This window comes from Mus pahari, chromosome 6, assembly GCF_900095145.1.
Source record: "Mus pahari chromosome 6, PAHARI_EIJ_v1.1, whole genome shotgun sequence".
Lineage (NCBI taxonomy): Eukaryota > Metazoa > Chordata > Mammalia > Rodentia > Muridae > Mus > Mus pahari.
The window spans coordinates 91,967,700-91,977,626 of NC_034595.1; the positions used below are offsets into that span (position 1 = coordinate 91,967,700).

At 57.0% G+C, this 9,927-nt stretch overlaps 1 protein-coding gene across 4 annotated transcripts in view; it reads right to left on the reverse strand.

The window, feature by feature from the left end:
- The window catches only part of Crocc (ciliary rootlet coiled-coil, rootletin), a 43,663-nt gene that overhangs the window by 11,997 nt on the left and 21,739 nt on the right, over window positions 1-9,927 (reverse strand). For all 4 annotated transcript variants that reach the window (XM_029539685.1, XM_029539684.1, XM_021199819.2 and 1 more), the window contains 10 exons: window positions 8,467-8,649; window positions 7,305-7,449; window positions 6,292-6,438; window positions 5,763-5,993; window positions 4,918-5,111; window positions 4,518-4,645; window positions 3,377-3,546; window positions 1,306-1,485; window positions 555-689; window positions 101-244 (listed from right to left, as the gene is read on the reverse strand). In XM_029539685.1, the coding sequence (XP_029395545.1) occupies window positions 101-244; window positions 555-689; window positions 1,306-1,485; window positions 3,377-3,546; window positions 4,518-4,645; window positions 4,918-5,111; window positions 5,763-5,993; window positions 6,292-6,438; window positions 7,305-7,449; window positions 8,467-8,649 (1,657 nt within the window). The remainder of the gene's footprint in view (window positions 1-100; window positions 245-554; window positions 690-1,305; window positions 1,486-3,376; window positions 3,547-4,517; window positions 4,646-4,917; window positions 5,112-5,762; window positions 5,994-6,291; window positions 6,439-7,304; window positions 7,450-8,466; window positions 8,650-9,927) is intronic.

The following is a 9,927-nucleotide window of genomic DNA, read 5'->3' on the forward strand; positions in this document are numbered from 1 at the left end:
TAGTCATTGTCTGTCCTCATGCAGGCAGGAGGACTCCCAGGACCAGCCCCAGCACACACACAGCAGCCCTTAGTGATGCCAGACAGCAGCGCCAGCTCACCTCCCGCACACAGGCCTCCCGTTGCCGGCTCAGGCTCCCCGTCTGCTCCTCCAGTTCTTTCACCGTCTGGGCATGGGCAGCAGTGGCTTCCTCAAGCTGGGCCCGGAGGTCTCGAAGTTCAGATGTCAGGGCATTCAGTGTGTTCTGAAGTGACCAAGATTCTCACGATTTGTCCTGACGTGGCCCCTAATACCTACCCCGCTGCACTGTCCTACCCCAGGACTACCCTTCCCAGGGGCCTACCATACCTCGGTACCTTCCTTGAAGCTCACCTCTCTATACTAGCGGTCTCACCAGGGTGGAGCTGGTGGCCACCTCCTTCAGTTGAGTCCTGAAGGAAGGGCTGGACCTTCCACACAACCTGGAAGCATCTCCAGGCCCTCCAGTCTAACAAGACCCTTCAAGCCATGCTGGTTTCCCCTTGGTCACAGGCCCAGCTGGGTTGCCTACCTACCCGGTCCTGTTCCTGCCGGCTCTGGGCATCTCGCTTCTGCCGTTCCATCTCCAGAGAGATGGCAGCCAGACTGTGCCGTGTTCCCATCAACTTCTCCGACAGCGCCGTCTTCTCGGACTCCTTCAGGGACAAGGCCTAGGCAGAGGCAAGGACGACAGCCCTCAGTGTGTGCCTGGGCCGTTCTCCTAGCCTTCCGCTGGTGCTGGCTGGCAACACTGGCCCACCGCGGGAGCACGAAGGGCAGAGGCGCCTGCTCACTGTAGTCCTCCACTAAGGAACAGCAGTAGAGCCTGGGTGTGGACAAGATCTACAGATCTAACTAATGCTTCAACCTCCCCGGGGCGAAGACTTTCATGAGTCTCAGTCACAGATGAGGAAGCTGTAGCTCAGGGAGAATGTGATTCGCCCAGGGCGACAAAGCAGGAGCTAATCAGACTGTCCTGCTCCATTACCTTACAGAAAACCAAAAATTAACAATTTGGAAGGATCAGCAAGTGCCTGTGGGCACAGCGCAGAGGCATCCAGCCTGGGGCAAGCAGAGACAGGAGACCTTGAGACCTGTGCCTTGTGTCACCTGTCACTATCACTGTGCTAAGCCTCCAACCCTCCTGCCCTGCAGTGAGAGCTGAGGCCTGGGAAGAAACTGGCTGCTTCCTGCACCCCTAGCTGCTGGGTAGGGGTGTGCTGGGCAGAGGCGGGAGAGCCCCAGAGCCGTCCCCCTACTCCCTGCTCCCCTCCCCGGCTCACGGACCTGCTGCTTCTCACTCTCCGCCAGCAGCAGGCCCTCATCCCGCTCCTGCTGCAGCGCGGCGATCTCTTCACTCAGCTCCTCCTTCTCAGCCTCCATCCGTGCCAGCAGCTCCTCTCGCTCCTGCTGCAGCTGGCCCTGCAGCTGGGCCCGCTCTGCCTGAAGCTCCCGCCATGCAGCCTCCTGAGGGCCAGAGCAGGGCTGTGTGACACACTTGCAGGGGCCCACAAGGTCCCTTGCAAACGTCGGGTCAGAAGAAGGCCCAAACACCCCAGAGCTAAAAGCCGTGGAGGATGACCAGGTCACCGCAGGACAGGGCTCTGGAAGCTGGGCTGAGGTTACCTCAGGTCTGTAAGGACAACAGGAAACTCCAGCGGCCTGAGCTGAGGACAGGAGTGAATGCCCCTGGGGAGGACAGTCAGCAGCCCCAGGGACGGGGAGGACTAGGCCAGCGGTGACAGTAGGCCAAAGCCACAGGCACAGGTCTGACCAGGTGAGCTGTGGCATTGAGGGCTAAGGGGGCTATGGAGACCCCCAAGCCCAGGTGATAGACAACCTGGATGTTACTTTTTAAACTTTTAGGTTTATTTATGTGTGTGAGTATTTGTCTGCAAGTATGTCCATGCACCGTGCACATGCCTGATGCCTCTAGCAGTTAGAAGATGGCATTGGGGGCTGGTGAGATGGCTCAGTGGGTAAGAGCACCCGACTGCTCTTCCAAAGGTCTGGAGTTCAAATCCCAGCAACCACATGGTGGCTCACAACCATCTGTAACAAGATCTGATGCCCTCTTCTGGAGTGTCTGAAGACAGCTACAGTGTACTTACATATAATAAATAAATAAATCTTAAAAAAAAAAAAAAAAGAAGATGGCATTGGATTCCCTGCAAGTGAAGTTACGGATGGTTGTGAGCCATCGTGTGGATGCTGGAAACCGAAACCAGGTCCTCTGGAAGAGCAGTCAGTGCTCTTAGCTGCTGGGCCGTCTCTCCAGCTCTGTTCAGACAGCTAGAGGATTGTGTAGAGGGAAACAGGGCTGGATGCCAAACCCTCCGGGACCCAGACTGTCAGAGAAGCTGAAGAGAATACAGTGGGCACTGACAAGGCCAGGAAAGGCAGGGCCAGGGTCCACAGCACATGGCTCTCTGGGAACATGATCCAGCCATGGCAAGGACAGCTTTCTCAGGGTGAGGGCATTGCCTGTCCCCAGTGGTGGGTGAGGCCCTCCTTCAGGCGCTGCCCTGCCACCTACTGGCCATATGTGGTAATTTCCACCCAAATCCGTGGAGGTAGGGACAAGGGGGGCATCTTTCTCTCCACTCTATGAGTCCTGCATGGGGACCATGGAGCTGTTGGAGGCCGCCCTGCCCAGTCTGTTTCTAGAAGCCCCTGTTCTAGGGATCGCTCCGTGTAGGGGATTCTCAAGGAACAGGAACTGCCAGGAAATGTACTAAGCACTGGTGGCTACGCTAACCCACAGCAATCTATCTAAATGAAGGCACAAAAACCTTACAGAGCATCAGTGGAGTGAGACCAAGATCAGACACAAACTCAGGAAATACAAGCAGACTCAAGTGTGCAAGTGGCTTCCCCGCACGCCCTGCCCTGTCAGTCCTGAACCTCAGATGAAGTAGAAACACACAGCTTTCTACTGTACACTTGCTTGTTCTGAAACAAGGCCTCTTGTCACGTAGCCCTGGCTATTCTGGAACTACATAGACCAGGCTGGTCTCGAACTCTGAGATCTGCCTGCCTCTGCTTTCTGGGTGCTAGGATTAAAGGTGTGCGCCACCACGCCCTGCTTTTGGCTGTAGGCTACACTGGCCCTGCTCCAATGACTGTGGGTCTCCATCAGGTTTGGACCTGGTCTGGGGCCTGGAGCTCTACGTATCTGGTAAGGACAACCCCCGCCCCCTCCCCCCACCCCTTCTCAGCTATCCCCAGCTCTACGTCCTTCTCACAGCCTCTACGGCAGGCATCTGTTTCACAGGCATGGAAACTGAGGCAGGGCAAGACAGAGGCGAACACAGACAGGGAGACTCAGAGCCCTGCCCACTCCTCCCCAGGACCGAACCTTCTCACGCTGCAGTCTCTGGAGATCCTCCTCATGGGCTGCCCGCTGCTCCCGCAGAGAGGCCTGTGCCTCCCGCTCTGCTTGCACTAGCTTCTGGGTCATCAGCTCCTTGTCCAAGGCTGCCTTCTCTTCGGTGGCTGTTACCTGCTGCCGCAGGCCTGCCAGCTCCCCTGCACAAGAGGGACGGATGGCAGAAGGCAGGGCTGAGTCACAATGTCCCTCTGGGCCAGCAGACTTGGGCTGTATGAGCCAAACAGGCAAAAGCACGTAAGAGCACTTTGGTGGTACCAATGCTGACTGCCTTGAGCAAGTGGCTTACCCCTCTGGGTACCGGTTTCCCACCTGCCTCACGGGCTCACTGGCTCTGCCTTCCTCACGGGCAAGAGACAGAACGGCTGGTGAGAAGGGCACCACAGAGGAGAAGGATATCAAAGATACAGTGACTCTGGGTCAATACAATCCATACGCCCTAGCACATCACAGCGCTTGGATGATGTGCCTGGTTAGTTTAACCTCATCCTCGTCAAAGACGATGCTCCAAGACCAGCAACCACTCAAGCTTTATGGAGTGTCTCCATTAGGGACAGCGCCCCTCACTGAGGGACAAAGCAGGAGGTGTGTCCCACTTGGACCTGTGTATGTCGCCCAGGTGTGAGCCCAACAGCATTGCCCTCCCTGGGTCTGTGTGACTCCAGAAAGTCACTTTCCATGACCCCCGCTGGTGCTGAGCTCCTGTGCTGAGCTGGAAGGACTGAACACAGAGTGTGGGGAGTGTGCGGGGACCCTGGGCTGGGACCATGGGGCTGAGATTCACGGCAGCTGCTGATGGAGCCCAGAGTTCTCTAGGGACCTCAGAACCCTCCAGCCTCCCTGATGACGACGAAGCAGCAGCCACAGCTGGCACTCTGCCAAGGCCCTGGCAAGCTCCTTCACCTCATCCTGGCAACAGGCTAGGCAGGTGTCCATGTCCCTTCCTCTGGTGCCTACAGAACCTAACTCAGAGAGGGAAGGGTCTGTGCAGGGAGACATGGGACAGCTCTGGATAGGAACCCAGGCCAGCCATAGCCATGCACCTCACCTAGGGCTCCTAACCTCTGACTGACTCCAGTTGAAGTCTAGCACAAAGCCCCAGGCCCCGTACCTGTCAGGGTTTCCTTGGCCAGCAGCAGGGCTTGACTGTCGGCTTCTAGCTGTTCCCGGCGGGCCTCGAGCTGAGCCAGCTGCCTCTGCACGTCAAACAGGCTGCTCTCCAGGCTCTCCTTCTCCAGGCTGTAGCACATCGTCCCTAAGGCCTTGGGACTCAGCCTCCCCAGCCCCAGGTAACTGTGGGTCTTAGGGTGTGGCCAGTGTGGGCCAAATGCCAACCTCCCTGCCCAGCTAACCCAGGCTCCCTGGGGAGGACCGCACCTGAGCAAGGTGGCATTGGTAAACCTGGCTCCTAAGTAACTGCTCCTCTGGGTTAACCCCGGGGCGTGGCTGGTCAGGGTGTGGACCCAGCACGCCCCCTGCAGGGAGCGGGGCAAAGCCCACGCCTTCCTTACCGCAGGCGAATGGCCTCCTCTGACAGGGTCCGGCCCTCCCGCTCTGCTGCTGCCAGCTGCACGGCCAGGCCAGCCCGCTCCTTGGCCATAGCCTCCTTCTCCCGGGCAGCGCGCTCCAGTGCCTCCACCTGCCGCTGTGACTCCCGAAGGGCCTGCTCCAGCTCCTGGTCCCGTCCACTCAGCTGCCGGGAGAGCTGGCCAGCCCAGACACAATGAGCAGGAGCCTTGGCTGGTTCATGCAGTACTCTAATGTGGGGTCGGGCCCAGCCCTGGCCTCATAACAGAAGGCTGGGTGGACTTAGAGCACGGGCTCTGCACTGGTATGCCTGGGCAAACCCTAGCCTTTCCTATGCCTACAAACGCACACGTGTAAAAACAAGGGCCCCAGTCACTCACTCTGCCCTGTGCCCAAACCTTCTGAGAAGCTCAGCAAATGGCAAGGCAGGCAGCTGAACAGGCTGAAGGGAGGAGCTGGAGCTGACCTTCCTCCCAGGAGCCCGGGACCCCAGAATAGAGGCTGCATTGCAGGACCTGAAGCCCCAGAGCCCTAAACTGCCTTCCTGCTGTGTGGTTCTGGTTCCCAGGTCCCTACTTTCACCAAGTAGGATGGATCTTCACCAGGGCTGGCCCAGGGCCAGCTTGTCCTCTATGTGACAGAATCTTAGTCTCAGAGATAGACAAGTGGCCCCGGATGCGGGGTATAATAGCTTGCTCAAGGCCCTTAGCTAGCAGAGGTGAGGTATGTATGAACTCAGAGGCAAGTGCCTGAGTCCATGGCTTATCCCAGAATAGCAAATGAGTGGCTGGGAGCCCCTACCCACACATCTACATGGGGCTCAGCCCACCTGGGCCAACTGCTCCTGCAGATGGCTTCGTTCGCTGCGCAATACAAGGAGCTGCTGCTCCAGCGCCTCCCGGGCCTGCTCAGCCACACACAGGGAGCCCTGCAGGCCCTGCCTCTCCACCTCTTGCTCCAGCCTCAGCTGCTCCAACCGTTCCTGCTTCTCCACGGCCAGCGCAGTGGCATGTTCTGCCTGCTGCTGGCGGCCCAGGAGTGCCGCCTTTTCTTCCTCTAGCTGTATGGACAGAGATCTGAGGAGCAAAGGGACTCTCCCAGGACTGGGATGTCCCTGCATCCCACCAACGATCACAGCCAGTCAGGGGTGGTGTGCTAGGGAGAAGGAAGGGTGTCCACAGGGCTGAGAACCAAGCACCAGAATGGAGCAGGGCCCCCAGAGCATCCTTCTATGAAACACAGAAAGGCAGTCAGGATGAAACATGGACATCAGGACAGACAGGGCAGGGGGTGGAGCCCCGGCAAGCCGCTGCAGTGTCTCCCTGGTGGAGGGGACCTGGCGCTGGTGCACAGCATACCTGGGCGATGAGGCGGTTTAATTCCAGCTTGTCCTGGGCGAGACTCTCATTGAGAGCACTCATCTTGGATAAGGAGTCTCGCAGGGAGGCCTCCTCTGCCCGCAGCTTGGTCATGGAGAGCTCCAGCTGCGCTCGGCCTGCCTCAGCCTGCAGTGGGGACAGGGAGGTGACAGTGGGAGACAGCCAGCGAAGCAGACCCTTACAGACTGAGCTGGGGCCACAGAGAAAGGGTTGACATGAGTCAGGCAACCCCCAAAGAAGGCTACCTGGAAGACACCTCCTACTGAGGAGCTGCCCAAGAAAGGACTGAAAGGCAGAGCCAGGGGTCAGCTGCAGCCTAGGGTGCCATCGTGCAGAGCCTAGGCCACCAGAAGTGGGACAAGCACCTTCCAAGGACTCTCAGGATCATGACCCCCACTTCCTCAGCCCCAGAACACATTTCCACAGAAAGGATCAGGTGACCCTGAGCTTCAGGCTCTGGTCTCAGGAGCCCCTGAAGAAGCAGGGATCTGTGGCCAAGGTCAAAAGTCAGCCTGTGGGGCTAGGGAGCCGGCTCAGCAGGGAAACCTCGTGCTGCTGAAGCAGGACGTGAGTTCCCATACCGGTTGTATGCAGAAGTTAACAAGGTTAATCCCAGTGTTCCTACAGCACAGTGGAGGCAGACAGGAGGACCCCAGCAGCTCAAGATCCAGCTAGGGTAGGATACACGCAAGGGACAATGAAGGGACTTAAATAAAGTGGAAAACATGGACGGACACCAAGGCTGTCCTGACTTCCACATAAACACCAGTGTACAGGTGCACACACGCAAACATGCATAGAGAGGAGGGGGGAAGAAAGGGGAGGAGCACAGGGAGGGGGAGGGGGAGATTTAAAACACGGTAACAGACAGATAAGAATAAAGTCAGTCTCTATCCAGGGGAAGGGGTCAGGGGCACGCTCAGTCCACAGCCTGACGTCGAGTGGTCTGGCCGGTGGGAAGAGCCATGAGGCGTGCGGCTGACAGGACTCACCTTGGTCAGCGCCTCGGCCACCTCTGCCTTCTCCGTCTGCAGCACATCCCTCTGCAGAGTGACGCAACTCAGTGCCTCCCGCACCTCCACCAGCTCCTTAGTCAGCCCTGAGCGCTTCACTTCCAGCTGCTCCAGCTGCTTATGGCTGAGGGACAGAGACTCCTGTCACTTCTCTGCTCTCTACCCCATGCAGGACACAGGATGCTGGGCCCAGGAGAGTGGGGCACTGGCAGGATTGGAGCACAAGAGCCTCTCCTGCAAGGACAACCTAGCCCACAGCCTCAGCTGTGACTCTGGGAGTCAACTGTCACATCTGTACGGCGCCATGCAGGTTAAGATGGCGCCTGCTGCCTCCAAGGCTTAGGAGCGACTGCACACCCACTAACCAGCGCTCTAAGCCTGACCACTGCCCGTGCCTCAGAGAGTCAAACCCTGCAGGGTGAAATCCTGGCTTCTTCTACCATCTGTGTGCCCTGGGGCACGTTTCATGACCCCACTCCCAGTGCCGCCTCAGTTTTACTATGTATAAAATGGAGCTGCAGAGATGATTCAGCATTAAGAGCATTGGGGGTTCTTCCAGAGGACCCCAGTTGGATTCCTAATACCTACAAGGTGGCTCACAACCATCTGTAACTCCAGTCCCAGGGGACTCGACACTCTCTTCTGGCCTCCACAGACACTACACATGCAAGTGGTGTACAAACAGATACGCAGGCAAAACACTCATACCCATAAAAGAAAAAGTAAGATAAAAAGACAGCTTTCCACAAAATGGGGAGAGTTCTCAAAATCTCAGAGTTATGTGAAGGGTTCAACAAGGGAGCTGAAAATGGTCTCCGGCAATTTTTGTTACCGCTACGGTATAGTGATAGTCACCGCCACTTTTTGTTCTTGTCGTCTTTTGAGACAGGGTCTCTCTACATATCCCTGAGTACCCTGGAACTCACAGAGACCCTCCTGCCTCTACCTCTGAGTACTGGGATTAAAGGTGTGCACCACCATGCCCGGTCCTTTAAGTTTCTTAAATGAGAATTATTAATCTCTAATCGTTCTAATCACCCAAGCGCGTCCCTCTTGGGCCCACAGTGACTGCACTTCCCACGTCTCAGTGTTCTGCGGTGGGGCTGTAGGTGTCGCCCGGGGAGGAGGGTGAGCAGCCCACCTGCGCTCCAGCTCCCGGCGGGCCCGGGCGCCCTCCTGCACCGAGTCCTCCTGCTCGTCCTCCAGCTGGCTATGCTGTCGCCTCAGCTCCTCCTGGGCAGCCTGCAGCTTGTCCAGCTCCTGGCGCAGCTCCTCTGCTTGCTGCTGGGTCACCTGCAGGCTGTGGGTCAGGCTGCCCTTCTCCCTGTAGGACAAGCAGGCAGAGGAGAGGGGGTTTCCGAGGCTACCCTCCCCCAGGGATGGTGGCTGGGCTGACTACTCTGACCATACCCTCTGCCCTCCAGGCCGCTGCCTCCAGGAAGCCTTCCCTGATGCTCTCACAACTGACTCATCTCACTTACACCACCCAGCACTGAGAGCCTGGGTCTCCTTCTCCCCACCCTGCACACCTACAGGCCAGAGGAATGGACGGAGATGCAGGTGTCACCTGTAAGCACCCCAGCAGGTAGATGAGGCCAGGGCCGGGTCCCAAGGACACACAGGCATCAATGGATAGATGGCCAGGAACCACCTTGACGTCTATCACCCTCAGTCTGGCAAACCGGACAGAGCTGGATCTGTCTGGATCCAGGGCTTCCCACTGTATGGAGCTACAGCATGCAGACAGTGTACCACAGAGAAGAAGCCCAGGGCTCACAGAGAACGGCGGTCTTCCAGCTCCATGGTCCTGAGCAGGGCTTGGCTGGGGTACCTAGGTCAGGCTGAGGGCTGCCCACCTCTCTATACAGAGTGCCAGCCCCTGGGTATGCTAACCACCATGGTGGAAAACAACTGGTGTCATGACATTAAGAGCAGATGAAGGGCTGGAGAGATGGCTCAGCGGTTAAGAGCACTGACTGCTCCTCCAAAGGTCCTGAGTTCAAATCCCAGCAACCACATGGTGGCTCACAACCATCCGTAATGAGATCTGACACCCTCTTCTGGTGTGTCTGAAGACAGCTACAGTGTACTTAGATATAATAATAAATAAATCTAAAAAAGAAAAAAAAAAGAGCAGATGCAAATGAGGATCTCACCATGCACACAGGTATTGTCAGGACTATAGAAGGCAAAGCCAGAGCTCCGCCAGGGTCAGGATAAGCAGATGAGGCTGGGGTGTGTGTGTGTGTGTGTGTGCACATGCGTGTACGTGTGTGTACTTTGAGTTCACCTCTATTTTCTTTCTCCTCTCTCTGTGTTGTTTGTTTTTGTAGTTGTTTTTCCAGACAGGGTTTCTCTGTGTAGCCCTGGAACTCCCTTTGCAGACCAGGCTAGCCTTACTATGTAGCCCTGGCTTACTGAGAACTGCCGTATAGCCTGGGCTGACCTCGAACTTGAAACGATCCTCCTGCCTCAGAGTCCTAAGTGCTGGTTACACATATAAGCTATGAGTCTCTGTTTTTCTTAGAGACTTGTTTGTTTGTTTGAGACAAGGTCTCAAAGGCAGGCGGATTTCTGAGTTCAAGGACAGCCTGGTCTACAA